The sequence below is a fragment of the Juglans regia genome, chromosome 13, assembly GCF_001411555.2.
Source record: "Juglans regia cultivar Chandler chromosome 13, Walnut 2.0, whole genome shotgun sequence".
Taxonomy (NCBI): Eukaryota; Viridiplantae; Streptophyta; class Magnoliopsida; order Fagales; family Juglandaceae; genus Juglans; species Juglans regia.
The window spans coordinates 17,530,085-17,552,778 of record NC_049913.1 but is presented as its reverse complement, the minus strand read 5'-3'; the positions used below and the strand labels follow the sequence as shown (position 1 = coordinate 17,552,778).

Genomic DNA, 22,694 nt, shown 5'->3' with positions numbered 1-22,694 from the left:
GCGTGTATCAAGAGTGAGAAAGCTAGAAAGAAGATTTGAGATTCGATACCTTTCTCAAGACTAGTATAACAACTTAACATCTAAAGTTACAGACTACTATCAGCCTTGTTTGGATTAAGAAACCATCTTGACTCATTTTATCTCATCATTACAACTTTCTCAAATCTCCACACAAAATACAATAAACAATTCAACTTTTTCAAATTACAATTCAACTTTTTCAAATCTCAAAATAATAATAATATTAAAAAATAATATTCTACCAATATTTTATTCAACTTTTAACTTTTATCTAAAACCATCTCATCTCATCTCATCTCATCTCACTATCCAAACTAGGGCTACAATTGAGCCTCTTGAAATCATCATCACACAAACAAAAACAAAAACCTTTCCCCTCCCAAACGATATGGAATCACAAATTTACCATCTTTCTACACTCAAATCAACATATTACACAAGATATGTCAATCGGCATGTAAGATCGTCTAAATAGGGCAAGGTTTCACCTCTACCACTTTCCAATCTGTTATCCTCTTTCAATACAATAGCTTTATAAATATTACGTGAACCTCACAAAGGTAGGGTGCTTCAAAGCCAAGGATGCTGTTGAAAGGTATCAAAGATATATGCATCAATACTTTACATGTGCCTCGGTTACTTGCATTGAAAGTTGATACATATTCATTCTACGAGGGAAATCCAGAGGGCGACACCCATGCCTAGTATTAGTGAGGTTATATGGATTGCTGTACATTTCAACGAGGACTTGGCGTTGCTATTCATTTCTGCAAGCACTCCAGCAACTGCAATGTATATAAATCCACCGGCAGTAAATCCCTGCAACAGTAACATTTCCTTGAAATCGTGACTGAAAAAAAAAACCTTAAACCAACATATTTCTTCCCAGTGCTTCTCACCTCGATGAAAGACGACTGCCCTGGATCTTGCCCCAAGAGCAAAGCCTGCCACAGCAACAGCAGTAAATAGATTTGTAGCAAAACGTCTTAGATACTAATAGCATAGGTTTTCCCATCCATGGGAAGATAAACTCACCATTGCAGTTCCTGCTAGAGCCACCAGTGCAGATAGGAAGTTGAAAAAGAGGGCTTTGGAGACACTGAAACCAGACCTCACAAGAATGCCAAAATCTCCAATCTGCACAGTGCAGAAGCAGCCAATGAACTAAGCTGTCAACTCTCAAGAACAAAAGAAAAAGAATATCATAACGACAAAAATAATGAGTAGTCCTCAACAAGTGATGAAAGCAGTCTTGACAATATACCACACAGTCATAGTAAACTCATTTAAATAGTTGATAAAGAGCGAATTGGTTCAAGGTTTATACAGGGAACTTAAAAATATTATTCTAGAGCATGCGAAGACACAATTTTCTGAAACCACATCACAATGTAGGAATGCATGCATTTTTTGAATGTTGTCACATGAATTAAATAATTCGTTAGCATGAGGGAAGGGGGAAGGGGGAAAAAAGAGAGGGGGGGGAGGGGGGGGGGGGGAGAGGGAAGAATTGCAGCGCTTGGTATGGGAAACAAGGGATAAACACAGAATGCATTCTTCCCATTTGGCCAACTCCACGGCATGGGGAATATGACATTATGACATCTGCCAACCATAGAAAAGATGCAACTAACCGAAGCTTTGAATTCACCTATGATGGAAAATGAATCTTTACAGTGAAATACAGAAGTTCAACTGCAAATAATCACAGCATTTAGGGTGGGAGATGATGAACCACAGAGAATCAGAATTCCCAACAAACGCTAATATACTGTTCATTGCTATTAAATTCAAAAACCAATTGAAAATGAATGTATGGGACATACTAATAATCCTCGTACAACTTATTTTCTCTATCTGTAAGGTTTCATTGGCATTGTTCATTTGCTCATACCCAAGCCTGGGTAGGACACGTCTTAAGCTTTGCAGCTGCCCATAATTGTTCCTCCACTTCTGCATGTATCCATTTACTTCATGGTGCTCAGAGGCTGGGTGTGCAGTTTACATTTGGTCCTATCAATCTCCCAGAAAGGGCATGGTTTTACCAAGCACTTCACATCCAACAGCACTTTTAAGATATTACTAGGGCAGATTAAGGAACTACAAGCATCAACTCTGCAGTGGACTAATAACTTGACAAACCGATCAGTTTCCACAGTTCCCGAACAAAGCCTCCAAGTTTCAACAATCATCAAGATGTTAGAAAATTCAAGGTCTTGTCTTTACAACAATCCCACAGAGTTAAGCATTTATGAGCCCAAGAGTCATTCAAATATAACCAGTGGGGCAAAAAGTTCGAGTCCCATCCATTTTCCAATCACCCCTCCCCTCCCCAACTTCTTTCTAGCGAGCATGCTATCCAAGACTAGGGATAGATTTTTTTTTCTATGACGGAGAACCTCAGCAAGGTAGGGCCCTTTTTGGACCCAACCCACCACTAGGGTGTACACCTGGATACACAACCTAATACACGAGAACCGTTTACCAGGTATTTTAGGGGAACTCCACTTATTAGACCCAAGATGTTCTGAAAACTAGAATTATTCTTGCATCTTCCTTTTCTACTTTTTTGACATAACAACTCGGCGGATCAAGTATAGAATAGTGGTGATGAGATCCCACATTCCTCTCGAATGGAGAAGTTTTTGGCCTTTATATGATGTCAATGAACTTTAATTGTAACTTTGACTAGTCCTTTTTTATAAGTAACTTTGACTAGTCCTTTTGAAGCATAATTCTAAATGTGAGTTGGGCTCTTCTAGGGTCATTACACTAAGGACATTAGAAATATCTCCTTCCTCAATTGGCCTAGCAATAAGTACCTCGTCAGGCTAAAGCCTGAAGGTCAAAAGGTGGGTTTGGAATGAGCTGTAGACACAGACATCTTGGGTTCAATTCTCCACTAGGAGTTCCTTTGGATTAATTGAAAGGCTAAAACACTGTTTTGGCTGGTAAGGACTTGTATCCGGGAATACTCCTTATGGATGGGTTTGGGGGCATACTCCTTAGGAATGGGTTTGAAGGGCCCCTACTATGGTCAAGTTCCACATCACTAAAAAAAAAAAAAAAAAGACAATTATATTATGGAAAGGCGCATATTTGAAATGAATAACACAATAGGCACCTCTAAGCCTTTTCCTATGTACATGGCTAGTCATGTACAGAGTTGGGCTTCCATGCCTTTGGATCACAACTCTCCTTGATGATTACAAAAGAACCAGAAAAATGTCCTGAATGTTAAGCTTCTATAGCTTGAGCACCTCCTAATGATAACTATCCTTGAGGAGCCACAGAAAAACGCTCTTGAAGGGTGAGCACAGTTAAAATCCCCAAGACATGTAGTCATGGCCATAAGGAAGCCTAGTCAACTCTCCAGGGGAGATGGATGCAAAGATGAAATAGAGCTTGGGAACTCCTCAATCATGACTTGAACCAATCCCGTGCGAATATGGATACTGGGACCCACATAGCCCTCTTGTTTGTTTCCCTTGTAAACTCAAATTTCACTCTCCCAAATATACAACCCAAGCCCAAAGCATGAATTCATTTATGCTTGCTAGCTAAAGAAAACAACACCCAACACCAAACACTTGTCCCCTTCTTTTTTTTTTAATAGGTAAGCAAGACCCATTTTTTACGAATACCTATAAACAAAAAAGAAAAAAAAAAAAAAAAAACTAACAGTTTAAAAGCCAAACTGGCAGTATCACTAAAAAAGCTCCTACAATTTGTACCCTAAAAATTACACCAATTTGGATCTCTGTATCCTTGTCCATCCACTCAGGCATATCTTATAGTGATGGGACAAAACACAAACAATAGCCATATTTTAAGAAAAGGTCACCATTATCTCTGCCTTTTCCACCTTGCATTTCCTCCCACCGGAGAAACATAAGCATAACCAGCTAAAAGCTTCCAAGGATCATCACTCGCCCATCTACTCCATCCTGCAGTTACTAGATCCAGGACAATTCTTACAGCTATGTGTCTCTTTCTCTCATAGCATCATCTTTTTTGCCTTCCACATATGATAAACTGATGCCATAGTAGCTATCATGCCCTGTTGCTCTCTTGTGTAGTGATTGACAAACAAGTGTGTGCCTGGGATCAAAAAGAAACCTCTTCACTAGCTCAAGGCCCTGCTCTGCAGACCTAACAAGCAAGCATTGAGAATCACTTCTTTTGTCAGATAAAATGTGCCGCCCCTATCTTTTATACATACTGACACAGATCAACCCTATAAAAATGGCTTCCAATAACCTAAACATTAATATAACTTTTATGTCTGAATACATTATGGGTTCAAAATATAAAGACATCGGTCCTAGAAAAGGAATAAAATTATACTTGTAAAATATAGAAAAAAAGGTAAGACTTCATCAAACAAGAAACAAAAAAAACAAAAGATCTGAACCTCTTGAGGAAGCTCATGTGCAAGCAAAAATAGAGTTCTAGACCACCCGCCAACAGATCCATAAAGAAGGAAAGCACTTCCCAGAGCCATTCCATCAGTAAAATTGTGCTGCAGCATTAATGTGTGAAACTGTATCATTTGAATCGGTTTTCTTTCATATAATTAAGAATAGATTTAAAAAAATATATAGAAAACAATAATAATAATAATAATAATAAGGCCCACATACAACACCATCAGAAAAGAGATTGAGATAACCAAACACAAGATTTGTGGACGATCGATCCGGATCTTTTTCTTTGAGATAAGAATTATCGGTGAAGCTATTTGTAGTATCTACAATGGCTTTATCTTCTCTAGCACCACCACCAGTGCTTCTCTGCAGAATGAAAGAATGAAAGACAACGTTCAATATTCATTCCTATAACACCATCCAAATTAGATCTTGTAGTAGAATAGCCAACTCCATCTCCTGGATTCTGTGCAAGGCAATAAAAAGAAAGTGCAGGACCTTAATGTTTTCACTTTGAAAATTTTACACCACAAATGTTGGTTTTAAATTGCACACTAATTATTACTATGAAGTAAGAATCTTCTATGCATAACAGAGATGCACAGATTTCCTGTATGACAGTAAGGCTAATCAGATGCCCCAGGCATATACCATTAGGCAGCCCCTAAGCATCAACCATCATGCCTAATTCTGGCTTTACCATGTCCCACCCACTAGAATGGTCATAAATCAGAGTGGATCTCAAGAGACCAAATATACACACATAAAATAAAAACTCCTCACCTTTTTAAGAAGTTTATGCTGGGTCACATCATCTCCATTCGAAGAATCATTCGACACTTCACATAAAACTTTTCCTTCAGTTGACGTTTCCATCGTCTCTCTTTTTCCACTCAAAGATTGTGACTGCACAATGTCATGAGCATCATTATCACCCTTCAATTTCTTACTGCTCTTATTATGATGATGGTGATGGCCATGACTCCATCCATGAGTTCCTCCAGAGTTATCTTCCACATACCTCACTGCCTTCTCTACAAGAAGAAAAACTACAATGCCAGCTGCAACAATCATAACATCACAGTAAGAATTCAAGGTATTTTCACCCAAATCTGCAATGCCTCTAATATACTTCGCTTTTATAGGTACACCACCACAGACTCAACCAGGATGGAAAGACACTGATAATGATATCACATCATCTAATAAGACATTAAATAGCACTTTTCATTTTCTTTCCTTTTTCTTTTGTGGGTAGAAATTACAATAGATAATAAAAGCTTAAAACTTAAAGACCCTCAACCCATTAAGTATATAATCAACTCTAGCTTAATGAAGCTTATAGGTAATCCCTCCAATCTAGCCCGGTCATACAACAAATGTTTTCAATCGGACTTGCATTAAATCAATCCTTCAAAAACTACCCTTCGTCATCAGAATGAGATGCAATTGCCAATTTCAGGTGCTTAAAATCAAACATTTTCTTCCCCTTTTATATTATTGGTATTTTTATTACTTCTACTACTATTTTAACTATTTCTATTGCTATAACTATTCTTATTATAATTATTTTGTTCCATTTAGTAGGTAAAATTCATCAAATAATGCCAGACAATATGCAGGACAAGTAATTTAATGTCAAGCATCACATCCAGGCTGAGGACTATTACATAAGCATATCACCAATACCTTTTTCTGATAAGTAAAACATATCTCCAATACTAAACTACCTAGAAAAAGTTGTAGACAAGCCTTCCCTAGGTTGGAAATGTGAACCTTATTATTTTGACAAAGATGTGTTTTTCCAGGTCATGTGCAACAGGCCAGAAGCACACATTTCCCTTTGCCAGTGGCAGTAGCAATGAAACTATGGAAAGTATACAGAAAAAGTGTCTGACTATCCTTTTATAATAATTTGGCCCATTAATTAGTAGAGATATATAAGTTCCTTATCCATTTAAATCCATGTACACACATTCATACATATATAAGTAAGTCGAAACAAGCAGTCATATGGTTGACATGGTTAATAAGATAAGCATCAACTATATGACTACTAACCCAGAATGGAAATTCCGACAGAGAGGTCCTTCAAAGAATGTGAATGCAAGAGATCACTAGAATGAGCATCATAGGCATTGTCTGCATGGTGATCATGCGAGTGGGAATGTTCTCCACCTGCAAAATATACTTATATGAAACTATGTCCAAGTTAAACTTTTCTTCTTTAATATTTGGCAATAACCACCCAAAACGATACAAGAGAAGCAATTATACAAAGTTCAATTAGCTTTTATAAAGTTGTGAGCTTCATATCACAACCTTCCGGTATCAACAAAACAGAATAGAAAAGCCGCCAAAACTTCCTGTGCCAAAAGGAAAATAGAGAGACAGATATAGAGGAAGGAGTCACAATGAAACTGGACGTATACAAAGTGAAAAAATATAGGCAATAAGGTTAAAATAAACCTAAAACCGATAAGACACAGATTGAAGTAAACCCTACTAAAATCCTTCAATGCCCCAGATAACTCAACCGAGATTACAATCTACCACAATACCATTGCAAGCATCTTTTTAACTTTTACACAACAGATTGACATGAATTCAAGTTGTAAACAAGTGGAGGCCCCATTATAGGAGAAAAATAGTATAACAAAATCATACCAAAAGCATGCGGTAATTGATGAAGAAAAGCATCTCCTAACATAGCTCCTGCCTGTTCATGAAAAAATATCAAATTAATCTGATTATATATATATATATATATAAAAGGAGCAATAACCACACAGCAATATATTAACAATGATAAAATAATTTTTTGATAAATAAAAATGACAAATAACAAGAACTATAGCAATAACAACAACAGCAACAATACTACCAACCACAGCCATTACATTAACAATAGTGCATAGATATACTGCACAATCCACAAGACATCCACTTGATTCCTGCTGTGCCATCGTACCCAACGTACCGACTCGATCCTACTGTGTCGTCAAACCCCTCTGTGCTGTCGCTGTTGTCGTCGGACCATCGGAAGTTTGAACTATAGCTCCTACAACCCACAAGACCCCCTCCACTTCTCCCACCCTCAAACACCCGACAGAGGCAACCATTCCACCCTGCAACACATGTTGCTTACCTTCCACTTCTCCCAATGTCACCTGATAACTTTTGTCTCCTCCAAGTGCCTTACCCTTTCTTTCCACCACGGAGCTGTTCTCTGCAGGACTACCCGTCGGTGACCTCAACACCAAGGCATACGAGGCACCTTTGACCGAGGGAGGCCTTCCCACTGTCTTTTCCATCAACAAACTCCCATTTGTTTGTAGGCTTCATAACAGCGGCTTTGGACCTAGTGATGCTTTGAATGGGATGCAGAAAACCTTTCCATCCAATGCTATTTGTGCCTTCTGGGATCACCAACAAACCTTTCCTCCTTCCATTCCGAAAATCTAAGAGTTGCAAAAAACTACCCCTTGCGTTAATATGATGTTGAATGATGATAAGACCACATTACCCATCCTTGGCTCCCTAAAGAATCCCTCATGATAGATGAGTTCTAAGCAATCCTCTATCCCCTTAGCCACCCATAAAGCAGCCGTCCCACATAGACACATGAACTTAGCCATCCTTTTACTATGTTCAGAGATGCGAAAACTATTTCCACCCTCTTTCGTAAAAATGAAAGTTTTTTATTCCACCTTCAACCACCTCTCACCATCCATCTGAGACAAATCCGTGTTGTACATCGTCATCCTCTAATCCCAAATCACAGGATCATTCATCTGCTTTCTATACGGAAATAGAAAGCAGATCACCCTCCATTAGAACAGCTCTAGAAAATACCATAACAGCATGCAACATTTACATGCACAAGCCTTCTATGCATCTCTGAGGAAACCGAGAGGAATACTGCTGAAGAAGAAGGATCTGCGAAAATAAAATCCCCTCCACAGAAAATTTTCAGATCTGATGCCGGAGTGTGTTGTCGGAGCTCGGCCTTGTCTATGACGGACCAGATCTGCGTCACGCACCAGATCTGCATCGACTAAGCCTAAAGGAAGGCTTTCTGTGAGGATCCTAGTCGCCGGAGGGCGGTCCGAGGGGTCGCCGAAGCCCGTCAGTTTTGTTTGTGGTGAACACAGGTTCTACGGCGCCTGGAAGATCTCGTTTATCTCTCTAGTCTTGTCTCTACAATGTGTGGGGGCTGCACGTTCAGACTTTCAGTGGTTTGATGACGACAACGACAGCACAGCAAGATCGAGTGGGTATGTTGGGTACAATAGCATAGCAGAAATTGAGTGGATGTCTCATGGATTGTGCATTATATCTATGCACTATTGTTATTGTAATGGTTGTGGTTGGTAGTATTGTTGTTGTTGTTGTTGTTGTTATTGCCATAGTTCTTGTTATTTGTAAGAGATCTCACGGGTTAACGAGATTTAGCATATTGTGGGGCTTTCATATGGAGGATGTGAAGACCAATTTAAAGCACTATCACTGCTACTGAGGCGGGACACTCACTTGAAACCAAATCAAGTTTTAAGAAAAGCAAAGAATTAAAGCATCTTTCTTGGGCAATCAACTACGATGCTAAGGGAGGTAGCTCAAGTCGAGGGCAGACTAAAGGGAGGGCTTTATGAACACATCCTCGTAGAGGGAGTTTCAAGAGGAGTATTAGTCTTAAGGGAAACAAGGGGTCGGGGATGGGGAGGTGTATTCTATTCCAATTTGGGCTTGGTGTATTTCAGATAGATTTCTAATTTTCACGGGCTTTTTGGGTCATTAGGAGCTCTCTAGTATGGGCTAGGTGTTTTCTTGTATACGTCCAGTGTACTTGGTTACCCCTATTGATATATATTTTTTATTCGCACCGGGTGTCCAAGAACAGCGTCCCAACTAATCTCGGGGTTGCACAAGCCCTCAGCAAGGAACTCCTATTGATATATATAATATTTTTACTTATAAAAAAAAAACAATAGTGCTTGGTGCTCTAAATGAGCCAAGCAGCCCATGAGCAGCCTGACTCAACTTCGACTTAGGTGGTCTTGTATGCTAAACAAGCCAAGCTGAAGCCTAGATTAAGGGTCGTTTGGTAAACAAGCATCAACTATATGAATATGCACTTTTATTTCTTGTCTTTTACGGATTTCTTGTTATATTACACATCATTTTTAAAAATGTGTGCTTTACTTCAATTAGTCACTTGCTTGAGCTTTGCACCTAGGCTCTATAGATGGCATGTGCGCTTAACTACACCTAGCAGTTTCACCAACACTGCCTTGAACACTACCAAATTTTCCTCTCCAACATACAAAGATCCGAGGCATAAAACAAACAAGTCCAAAGAGACAGAGAATAGAGTTTCTTCAATCACAAGCAACCTTGCAATGAAGTAAAGATGACCTAAAATTTCCCTACTTCTCTTACACATGCAACACCAATCAAGACATTAACATGCTCCTTTCTTAAATTGTCCAATGTGAGAATTTCCCCAAAAGAAAAAGTAAAAACAAAGATAGATCTTAAATAGAATTATTCAAACAGTACAGAATTCAATTGGTGCAAAAAGATAGATTTTAGGCACAGTATTAGGCAATTTCCCTTTTAGTTTAATAACTCATCAACTTGAATAATAGCTCCAGAATGTATTGGAGCCTAGGCTCAAGATCAAGCTTGAGTTTGGCTCATCATTTGAAAGAAACCCAACCGAGCCAAGCTCAAGCTTGAGGATTTTCATGAGGTGAGATCCAGCTTGTTCGGCAAAGCTCAAATCTCATACCAGCCCAATTCAATTACACCCCTAAAAGAACACTTTAGAGAAAATGAGACAAACAAGTCTAAGCTTTTCAAAGATAATAAACATATTTAGAATTGATTAGAATTGAAGATGTGGAATGAGGATGTTAAGATGTGGAATGAGGATGTTTTTGGGAATATTGCTACTCAAAAGAAATCTATTTTTGATGATTTGCAAGTACTGGAGGGCAGGGAGGGGATGGGTTCTCTATCTGTCGAGGAGATCTCTAAAAAATGCTTCTTTACCTCGGAGCTTAAAAATGTGCTTCTAATGGAGGAAATATCATGGAGACAGAAATCTCGAGCTCTTTGGTTAAAAGAAGGGGATAGCTGCACTAAGTTCTTCCATTGGGCGGCTAATTCTCATCGAAGGAACAATGTCATTGAGATGCTACAAGCATATGGGCATGTTCTTACTGATCATGATGCTATCGAGAATCAAATTGTCAATTATTGCGAAGGCTTCTCACGGAGCAATTCTCTTGGAGGCTTAGACTTGATGATCTGGCTTTTCAGCCTACTGATCATTTCAGTGCTATTTGGCTTGAAAGGTCGTTTGAGGTTGATGAGGTGTATCATGTAATTAGTGGGATGGCTAAGGATAGAGCTCAAGGTACGAATGGTTTTTCCATGGCTCTCTTTCATGACTGTTGGGATGTGATTAGGGAGGATATTATGAAGGTTTTTCACAAACTTTACTCTTTTGGTAAGTTTGAGAAAAGTCGTTTTTTTTATAATAAAGTTTGAGAAAAGTCTTAATGCCACTCTTATTCCCAAGCGGGTTGGGGCTTCAAATGTGAACGACTTTCACCCCATAAGTTTGGTGAATGGAGTTTATAAGATAATCTCTAAAGTTCTGGCTAATCGTATCAGTATGGTTATGGGGAGTATTATTTCCAAGCCTCAGAATGCTTTTATTAAAGATAGATAAGTCCTCTACTCAGTTCTTATTGCCAATGAAGTTCTGGATAGCAGACTCAAAGCCAGAGTGCGGGTTTTATTATGCAAACTCCATATGGAGATGGCGTATGATCATTTGACTTGGGATTTTTTGTGTTATTTACTTGGTAGATGTGGTTTGGGGGAGAAATGGTGTTCTTGGATTATGCATTGTATTTCAAATGTCCGCTTCTCGGTTTTGGTGAAAAAAATTGTTTGAATATTATTTTTGTTTTTGAAATTTAAAAATTTTGTATTTTTTGTTTGTTTTTTTTTTTTTTTTGTGTTTTGTTTGGAAGTTTGAGAATGTTGCAATGATTAGATCATGATTAGATGAAGAGTAATACTAGATACAGTCCTATGCAAGCCCCGCACACTCCCTTTGAAAAAAAGTGGGGTCCACCATTCAAAGGGAGGGCACAGGGTTTGCACACTCTTAAGACAGCAAATATCATTTCTCTTAGATGAAAATGTTGAAAATTTAAAATTGAAAAGTATTTTGTATTTGAGTGACTTTTGGGAATGAAATTATGAGAAGGTTTGAGTTGAGATGAGATGATCTCAACTCATCTAACTTCCCAAATATGGCCTAAACCTTGCATTTTATATAACATATAGAAGTTTCCTTAATTGTGACGAACATCAACCAAACATTAACGCAAACATGAGCCACCTATGCATTGAAAACTTTTTGTAAACTTCATTGGTTTTTTTATAAGCAAAACTTTCCGTAAACTCAACCCATAAAGAAATGTAATCATTTCTTCGATAGAAGATCAAAGGAAAACAAAAGAAATGGGCCAATTCAAAGCATTTGCGATCCAGGTTCATGTTAAGAACATTGAGTGTATCACACTTTTACCCTCTTTTTTTGTAACAAACAAGTTAAATGAGTTCAAATTTCTTAAAAGTGTAAAAATATCATTCATCCTATAAAAAAAGGATATTTGTAATTAATATTAGTTATCCTATACTAATGATTTTTTATTTATTTGTTTTACTTACAAAAAAAAATATCATTCATCCTATTGCTTTCATTCTGATTTCAGTTACATGAACCAATAAGCTAATATTGGTAATCATGGCATTGTTAAAAAGGATATACAGGGCACATTTAAACCAGGACTGCGGACCCTATGCCAGCTAACAAGTGTAGAACTCTTCATATGGACAGCAACATTAGGGAAGATCCTGACCCTGGACAATCTACAGAAATGCTGTATTATTGTAATTGATTGGTGTTGTATGTGTAGGAAAAGCGGTAAGATATGGACCACTTGTTACTTCATTGCAAGGTTGCCTAGACCCTATGGAATGATTTTTTTGGCAGAATTGGGTTAGCTTGGGTTATGCTGAGGAGGGTGGTCAATCTTCTTGCCAAGCCGGAGAAGTCTTCATAAGTATCCCACAAATCGCAGCAATATGGATGGTTCCCATACGCCTTTTGTGGTGCCTACGAGGGGAAAGGAATGATCACAACACAACTTCGAAGACAAGGACGTTTGTTAGAGGAATTCAGAAGATTCTGTTTGAACATGTTTTTTTTCTGGGCAATAGTTTTAGATTTCAAAAGGCATAGTTCATTATTTGCTTGTATCTATTTCTTCTTCCTAGCTAGGTGTTTTCTCTTGTATACACCCTGTGTACTTGGCTATACCTATTAATATTAATAAAATTTTATTTAATCAGAAAAATCTATAATCATTGCTCAGGTCATTTGATTGCTTTGTGGTCAGACTTAATTTCATGCAGAAAAGAATCTAGTCATTCTGTTCCTTGTATTATCAAAGAAAGCATGGCAAACTCGTATGTAATAACGTTGAGAGTTCACTTAGGAAAGCACCCCCTAAGTAAGTATTCTGTTTTCTTTTAAAACTTCAAAAGATTTCCAAAAGTTATGAAAATCCCTAAGATGATAATTCATAATTGCATCAAAAGCATTAGTGAAGACGAAAATACTGAAGATAAACAGTAGCCAGTGTAATTAAAGAAGAGAATATATGAGATATACCACAAACTTCACAATTAAAAGAATTAATTAGGATTTATAAACCAAATTAATACAGTTAAAAAACTAACCCCAAATAAAGCTAATGAATCGACAATGGCCTTGGACGGTTTCCCTTGTACTGCAAAGCTCGTAGTGTTCAGTCATTGGTCATTGGGATAGGTACGTTAGTTTCAGAAAAGACCATCACAAAAATATAGGATAAGATATATCAATATCGATTGATAACTATGCACTTACCAAATATTACTGGCAGGATAATTAGACATACAAGAGAAGCCATGCTCACCAAAAAAGAGCAACCCAGTGCATGTACCCAAAGACCTATGAGTTGAAAAAAATAACGAAATAAATACGAAGTTCACCTCAAATTGAAGTAAGCACAGCACACTTTCTAGAAGACTTTCTTTTACAATATGCAAAGATTATTCAATAGGGTTAGGTAAACATAGCCCTATTAGTCCAAGTGAAACAAAATAGAAATCTTTAAGTGCTACAATAAGATATCTGTGGCTATTTACTATATATTCCTACAGTGGTTAATTTCATGTCAATACTTTAACCCCTCTTGACACGTTGTGCTTGTTTCACACAAGTGTCCTAATGAGTTTCTACATACTTATGTTCTGTTACTCTTTCTCGGTTTCCTCTCCATACACTTTCTCATAGATGATCATCTCTGCTGCTTAACTACGAGATAATCATGGTTTTCTCAAAACAGATTCTTTATAGAATCTAGAGTTTTTGAATTAACTGAGGGAGGCAGCCGATGGATTCGCATAACAGAAAGAAGTTGGAAGGTTACAAAAGCATTAGTCCTGGAGATGTCCACAGTGAACTAGTTCTTTAGAGCCTTGAGGCATGTTCGATTGGAGATAAGGAGTTATTTGCAACCTACTGGGATGGTAACAGAAGTTACATTGCCCAGAGATGCTCCAATGCTCAGGGTAGATATATGGCATTAGTGGAATATTATATGGCAATGGTTGCTGATGGAATTTCATTATCATACCGGAAGACATGGAGGGGAAAGGGTGGAACAAAATGGTGGTTGCACTGCCAGAAGTTTATGGCAGCTTGGGGGGAAGGGGGGAAAGGTTGGGCTGTCAAGGTCTCAAAACTCAACACTCTGCCTAAGTCTTATGCAGAGGTGGTTCGGTCATTGGGGCTTGCTGCCGGCAGTCACAAAGCTTGGGGTGCTGCAGCAGCAGCAGTACCCAGGGTGGAGGGCAATTCTCAGATGTTGAAAGAAAAGGAAATAGCCGTTGAGGGAGACGGAAGGAGACGTGCGCCGCTTACTCAAGTGTGCAGAAATAACACTGAAATGGAAAGAAGCTCTTTGACCGAGAGGATACACGTGAGGGATGAAGATCTTTCCCTTAAAAAAGATTTGTTATAGTTAAAAAACTTAGTAAATCTTATGATTCAAAGAGTGGATAATCAATTGGGCTTGAGCCCATCATCCTCAAGTTTCCCGAAAATAGAATGGGCCAGGAGAGGCATTACACTCTGGCCGAGAAAGGGAAAGCCCCAACCCAACCCAAAAGTTGGCGGGCTAAACACCCGAGGCCTCCCGAAAAGGGTCGTTTGCTTCCCATCGGCAACGATATGCCGTCATCATCTAAGCATCGACCGGCGACCACACAATACTCGTTGACAGGAGAAGGCGAACCGGTGGGTGAAGCCCTGGACGATGGGTTGCCGAAGATGAAGACGCCGATGGAGTTCGTAGACGAGACAATATGTTTCGAAGGTATGAGAGGCTTGCCGATAACGAAAAAGGGCCAAAAGGAGTCGAGGAAAACCAAGAACCCATCACCAGGAGCAAGAGATCTGGTGGGTGGGCCGATGGTTGACGGCTTACTGGAGGTGACGCCGCCGGTGGAGATTGAAGCCGGGAAATGTCCATTTCAAAAGTAAAAGGGGTTCTCAGACAGAGGAAGAGGTCCACAATGAGACATCGACCTTCTCTGTCACATTTGGAAGTCCTACAGCTCTTGTGCTTGCACGAGAACCTCAAATGGACACTGCAATGCCGATGGAGAACAGTTCTGAGAGATTGGGTGTTGAGGACTCCCAAACCGATGCTGGCAGCTTAGTTTTATTCATGCCCGGAGCCTCTAAAAATGAGGGGGAGTCTCTAAACACAACAATAAGAAGGAACATTGGTGCTGATTATCATTGGGATGAGTTGACTCCTTTGAATGCCCCTGCTGAAAGAACAAATACTAGCATCAAACTGGGTTCTACATAAAGCCAAGGAGATTCAATTGTGCGTTGGACTTCCATGTATTGGTTATGAAGATCAATTCTTGGCCTTACTTGATGCCATTGAAGATGGGCAGCCCAATTCAGCCATGAAGAGCCATTCAGCCAAGAAAAGGGAAAGGGAATTAAAGCAACTTACATGTTCGGTAAACTATGAAGGAAGTGCGAGTCGTGGTGGAATGAAGGGTAGGGCAAAATCAGTGTTTTTATGAAGCTCAAGATAGTCTCGTGGAACATTAGGGGGTTGAATGAGTTAGATAAATGCACCAAATTATAAAATCAACTTCGTGGCAGGAAAGTCGATGTTGTATGTATACATGAGACAAAACTGGAACTCATCTCCCGTAGCACCATATGGAATTTGTGGAATTGTTGTCATGTGGGGGTGGTTGTATTTGCCGTCTAAGAGGGCTTCGGGAGGCATCTTGGTAATGTGGAATAAAAGGGTGGTGGAAAAGATGGATGGGTGTGTGGGGAATATATGGTGGATACTTCTTTCAAGAATGTGGAAGGTAGTTATCAATGGTCCTTTGTCAGTGTATATAGTCCAACCTCTAATACATCAAGAAGAGGCTCGTGGGATGAATTGGCTGGTCTTTGTAGCGTAGGGAGCCTTCCTTGGTGTATTGGGGGAGATTTTAACATCACTCGCTTTCCAAGCGAACGAATAGGAGGTCCCATCTCTAGCTCAGCAATGACAAATTTTTTTGAATTTATTTGTGAGCAAGAACTTATGGACATTCCTCTAATGGGTGGCACATTCACATGGTCTAGTAATTGAGAACATCCAGCTTGGTCAAGACTTGATCAAGGTTATGTTCGGACTTCCCCATTCTCATTGATTGTGGAGGCATCCAAAGAGGCAATATATATTTGAAGTTTGAGAACATGTGGCTAAAATCAAAATGCTTCATTGAGCAAGTTAGACAATGGTGGTCTTCCTATCTCATACAAGGCAACCCGAGTTATGTGTTGACTTGTAAGCTAAAGCCTCTCAAAGTGGACTTGAAGAAGTGGAATGAGCAGATTTTTGAGAATGTGGAACATCAAAAAAAGTCTATCTTCGATGAATTACAGGGCTTGGAGGATGTGGAGGAGGAGGAGAGGGGGCCTTTAGAAGAAAAAAAGGCTCACAAAAAGCATCTCGTCTTGGCTATTGAAAAGTTGACTTTAATGGGTGAGACTTCATGCAGACAAAAATCGAGGGTTTTATGGTTAAAGAATGGGATAAATGCACCAAGTTCTTCCATCGCATGGCTAATTCGCATAGAAGACACAATATTATTGATTCCTTAATGGTAGTGGGAGGATTACATCGAATCCGACTGAGATCACGGATCACATTACCAATTACTATGCACAACTACTTTCGGAGCAGTTTTCTTGGAGACCATGTTTGGATGGCCTTGTTTTTTAGTCAATTGACCAGCAAGAAGCAAGTTGGCTAGAGAGGCCATTTGAGGAGGTGGGGATTCGCAAGGTGGTAAGAAGTATGGCAGGTGACAAAGCCCCAGGTCTAGACGGGTTCACTATGGCCTTCTTTAAGGCATGTTGGGAGGTAGTTAGTTAAAGATGACATCATGAGCTTCTTCCATGAGTTTCATGAACGAGGTAAGTTTGAAAAAAGCTTAAATGCTACCTTCATTGTTTTTATTCCAAAGAAGCCGAGGTTGGTGGAGATTAAGGACTTTCATCCTATTAGCTTGGTGAGCAGAATGTACAAAATCCTTTCGAAGGTATTGGCTAATAGATTGAGTACAATATTAGAGAAGATCATATCCAAGCCCCAAAATGCATTCATACGAGGTTGGCAAAGTCTTAACTTGTTGCTCATTGTCAATGAATGTTTGGAGAGTCGCATCAAGTCAAGTGAACCAGGATGTAATGCCCTAATGGAAGGCCGAAACCACATGACGTATACTCCAAAATGACTAGTCAATGATACAGTTGGAGCCCCATTGGAACATTATAAGAGCAAGAACTTCTCATTTCCAAGTAATGTAGGATCTCATACACCACCAACCCTTACACATCATATGGATTATCACATAAGATTATTATGCAAACTTGACATGGAGAAGGCATATGATCGCGTAAATTGGATTATTTTGTTTCACATGCTTGACAGGTGTGGACTCAGAGCTAGATGGTGTTCTTGGATCAAATTTTGCATCTCCACCATACGTTTCTCGATTTTGGTAAACGGTACCCCAATGGGTTTCATCAGAAGCTCGAGGGGTTTGAGCCAAGGTGATCCCTTATCTCCATTACTATTGGTTTTCATAATGGAAGCTTTTAGTAAAATGATCGCAGATCTCGTGGAAGAGGGATTTTCTATCTAGCTTTATTGTTGGGGATGCAAGAATCGACACACTTGAGATGACCCACCTCTTATTTGCAAATGACACTCTTGTATTCTATGGGGCTAGTCATAATCACATTCAAACTTTGCGGGCTCTTTTACTTTGCTTTGAAGCAGCATCAGGTTGAAAGTGAATCTTACCAAGTCAGAATTAGTTCCGGTTGGAAATGTTCCAAGTGTTTTGAGCTTGGCTAATATCCTGGGATGCAAAGTCTCCACTCTTCCAGTGAAGTATCTTTATCTTCCATTGGGTGCCTCCTTTAAGTCGCAGTCTATTTGGGATGGGGTGTTGGAAAAAATGGAGCGCAAACTAGTGGGTTGGAATAGGCTTTATTTGTCCAAAAGTGGTAGAGTTACGTTGATCAAAAGTACTCTATCCAACCTGCCTACTTACTTCTTATCTTTGTTTCCAATACCATGCAAGGTGGCTCACCAATTAGAGAAATTGCAAAGACATTTTCTATTTGGTGAATTGGGCTACGGTACCCCTATACGCAAAGGCAAGTTGAGAATTCGATATTCGTTGGTTTTCAACAAGGCTTTATTGGGTAAATGATTATGGAAATATCATGAAGAGAGGGGAGCTTTATGGAGAGTCATCATAGATTTAAAATATGGTGGATTGTGGGGAGGATGGAGCTCGAATGAGGTGAGTGGACCACATTCGGTGGGGCTTTGGAAATACATAACAAGAGGCTGCACCAATCTCCATCAATCAACACGTTTTGTAGTTGGGGATGGCTCTAGAATTAAATTCTATAATGACTTATGGTGTGGAGATCGAATCCTCAAAGAAGCCTACCCAATACTATATAGCATTGCCAAAAGAAAGGCAACCTCAATAGCAGAGCTTATGGAATTACTAGTGGCTCTCCCCATTGGAACATCATTTTCCCTAGAGATGCCCAAGATTGGGAAATTGACACATGTACAAATTTCTTCAATCTCGTGCACAATTGTAGAGTGACTAGAGGAGCGGATCAGATGATGTGGTCACCATCCAAGAAGGGGAGATTTACTATATAGACATACTATAAGTCTCTTATGACACACTCTACAAGAACATTCTCATGGAAGAAAATATGGAAGAAGGCCCCCCTAGAAACTTCTTTTTTGTATGGACAACTTCGTAAAGGAAGATTCTTACCTTAGATAATCTAAAGAAACGCCAACTCATTGTATTAAATTGGTGTTACATGTGTAAGAAAAGTAGTGAGTTTGTTGATCAGCCATTATTGCATCGTGATGTAGCAATGAGTTTATAGAACAATATCTTTGCAAGAGTGGGACTTATTTGGGTAATGCTAAGAAGGGTTGTTGACTTTTTGGCCAGTTGGCAAGGCATCCGGAGTAACTCTCAAATTGCAGCTATGTGGAAGATGATATAGACCTGCCTATAGTGGTGCATATGGATGGCAAGGAACGATCGGAGTTTTGAGGATCGTGAACAGACAATGGATGAGCTTAAAACTTTTTTTCTTCACACTTTATTCTATTGGTCGATTGTAATAGACTTTAATGGCATGAACGTACATGATTTTCTTGTATCTTTAGACAATCATGCCTAGGTGTGGCTCTTGTATATGTCCCGTGTACTCGGCTTGGCCTATTATAAATAAAATTCTTATTTATTGATTAAAACAATTGTACATAGGCTCCAGGGTAACAAAGACTAACCCCACTTATAAGCTCTTGGCAGGTGGTTTTCGAATGTTAAGATTGGCATGTTTTTGGTACAATGCCTTCTTAGATGGATCCATTATATAAGCCCCAAAATATAGTGTATAAAAGTACAAGCAAATAATGACCGAGATTGACTTTTTTTTTATAAGTAACTTTATACAATATATTCAAGTTTTTTCTCCTTGATAAAGCCATATGCAATATCAAGGATGGGCTCATGGCCTTTGCTTGGAAAGAGCAGGATAGTTGAAGCATGTGCAAACTGCCAAGAGGCCTATGGGTTGCGTACTGCCCATGAGTGACTGAGTCACAGCAACGTACCTCATACAGGAGCTATCTAGCATTGCTAAACCCACCAACATGGACTAAACTATTTATGCAGCTTTGACTTTTTTTTCTTTAATTTTTTTCACACAGAATGCATTGAACAGAAACTGGGCATGTTTCTCACTACTGACAGTCCTAAGCCAGAGAAGGTGTACCAAAAAACAAGAATTGGATGGCAGAGTTGCCTGAGCTCAAAGGCAGGAGGGAGGTGAACCCAGAGTAAGGGCAAGTGATGGAAGAGCACGTTCCAAAAAAGCTATGAGGTGACTTAATCTAATCAACTTACAAAATGCAAAATTGTTCAACTTTAGAGTAGCTAAACTCTTTTATTGTCAACTTAAACATAAAAAAACCTTCTTTAATACCATAGTGGGGTTTAGGAAGGAGGACCTCGCAATCTATGTCAAATGATGATCTTCCAGGGAGAAGTAGTGTGTAAAGGCTGGCTTCTTAGAAGAATGACTACAGCCATCAGCCCACCCAATAGCCCCATTTTATCAAATTCAAAGTCCAAGCAATAAAAACGTCAGATCAAGTTAGAAAATGAAGGGGCGGAGAATTCAACTTGAAATGAACTGTGGAACTTGTAAACTTAGTGGATTCTTACTTGATTCATCAAAGAGGGTTACTCCAATCAAACATATCCCACAAGACATATGATGCGATTATTACTGTGCACTGATCGGAGGAGTGTCAAATAGTTTTGAGGACCTAATGCAGGCAGTGATGAATGGCCCCGTATAGCGGTTGTCAGATCAAATAAAGCCATTTGAAAACAAACGGATGCGTCAGACTATGTCGCAGGCCGTACGCTAGTTGTACAAGGTAACCCAGTCGCACATGACAGCCGAAAGACCGAAAGGCGTCGTCCAGGAGAAGGAGATGATTGCAATAGTGCATTACTTGACAATGGCCACAACACATTAAAAAAAAATACCCTAGCATTTCTGAAAGTATAAAACTTCAGCTCCGTTGACTTACTAGCCTTATTGCCCGGAAGCTATAATTAATTTCCTTTGCCCAGTCATTTTCTCAAAAACCAAACATACAGTTTCAAGCAAAACAGTCAACCAAAAGGATCGAGAATTGCACCACGAAAAGCACAATTCGACAGATTACCTAAGCCCGAGAGCTCCGAAGCAGCAAAATGCTCGTGACCATGTTCGTAGTCGTGTTCGAACCCGAACCCGAACCCGTCCAACTTCAGATCCTCCTCCTCAGCCAACTCTTCCGGAAGCTTCAAGGAAACATCATGATGATGATCGTGATGAGCATGGTCGTGTCCGTGATCGCAGTGGTGATGACTATGGGACTCATGAACCTGCGACGCACAAATTTCAGAATGGCCGAAGATCGGACCCGAGAATAGCGCAAAAACCAAAGCCGGAAACAACAGCAAACAACGGATCTGACTCTTAGGGCACGCCATTCCTTCCAAGTAGTAGGATTTTGTAAATAACAGGGCCCTAGAAAGCAGGGAGCCCGTTAGGCGGAGGGATTTAGGAGTGGCGGCGCTTGCAGGTGCCTTCAATGGTGATGAAGCAAACGATGCATAAAAATAGCAAGATTATGCCGACTATGATTCCGAACGTTACGACATCCATTTTGTACTTCAAATTTAACTTTCTTTCTTTATTATCATTATTATTAATTTTTTCCCTTTCTCGAAGTGCCAAAAGAGTATCTATATCTGATTTCTGAAAGAGAGAGAAGAGGGGCAGGATTCTCATTCATAAACCTATGCTAAAGTGAATACAATTTAATCATTTGGTTGCAGGTCACAGCACCCCCACCCCCTCTGACTCGGTCCACTCCTGCTGCCCTCGTTTCACATTACGCTGAATCACTCTTGGCTTTAGGAATTATTTATCTCTATAATTCATTCGATTTTAGAGTTAGTTATTACTTTTTATTTTTTTTTTATTATTATTTACTATTATTTAATATTTTATCATTATTTTTTTATTATTATTTTTTTATTATTCACAAAATATTTGAGACCATATCACTATCTAAACGCAACCTTAATCTCAATTTTATCGAGGAATGTCATCCTTCTTTCATTTATTTATGTTTTATCCTACCTGTCTCGCATATATTCTGGTTATTTTTAAGTTGTATTTAGTAAGTTAAGTAATTAATTTATTAATAATTCACTATTATTTATTAATAATTTATTATTTTTTTACTATTATTCATTATTTTCTAAAATCGTTATTAGAGCACTAGTATTGAATTAGCTATTCCAAAAGTCAAAATTTGGTTAATATGCCACTTTTTGTCTTTTGGTTAATCACTCAAAACTTGAGCTTCACATTGGATTAGTCATTGCATTATCTATAATAATAAAATATTATTAATTTTTATTTTCATTTTTAATGCAATTTTTTTATTTGTTTAAATACTTTTTTATTTTTATTTTCATAATCTCAAAAAATTATTTTTATTTTCATTTTCACAATCCATCAATCTATATAATTAGCATCTCTACTTGAGCAACAAATTGTATTATTTTCATTTTCATTTTCGCAATCCGACAATATAATCGCTGCCCAAAATTCTGCACATTATCACAAATTATCCACTAACACATTTGGCTCACATATAATATTTTGTCCACATATGACATTATTATCCATTCTTGATTCTTCACATTCTGCCCACATATAACAAGCATATAGTTGCTACCCACATATTATGACAAAATATACAGGAGCATGTATTGTCTGTCCAACTATAACACAAAATACATATAACAAAAAACACGTTCTAGCCACATGGAAACCGTAAAGGATGATCTTATGCTATGGCAAATAAATCCTGCAAGACAAAAAGAAAGATACATATGCTT

General features: G+C 38.8%; 1 protein-coding gene across 2 annotated transcripts; it reads right to left on the bottom strand.

The window, feature by feature from the left end:
• Positions 1 to 412: 412 nt before the first annotated feature.
• LOC108987439 (IAA-alanine resistance protein 1) lies at positions 413 to 21,588 on the bottom strand. Of its 2 annotated transcripts, none has more exons than XM_018960360.2 (11): positions 20,963 to 21,588; positions 13,444 to 13,527; positions 13,275 to 13,324; positions 7,116 to 7,167; positions 6,510 to 6,626; positions 5,232 to 5,509; positions 4,665 to 4,814; positions 4,436 to 4,543; positions 1,057 to 1,158; positions 921 to 965; positions 413 to 840 (listed from the first exon to the last, which is right to left on the bottom strand). In XM_018960360.2, the coding sequence occupies exons 1-11, from the start codon at positions 21,270 to 21,272 to the stop codon at positions 685 to 687; spliced, it is 1,452 nt and encodes a 483-aa protein (XP_018815905.1). In that variant the 5' UTR covers positions 21,273 to 21,588; the 3' UTR covers positions 413 to 684. The 2 variants fall into 2 exon arrangements, with proteins under 2 accessions (XP_018815905.1, XP_018815906.1); XM_018960361.2 differs by having other exon boundaries at positions 413 to 806; positions 20,963 to 21,580.
• Between the last annotated feature and the right edge of the window lie 1,106 nt (positions 21,589 to 22,694).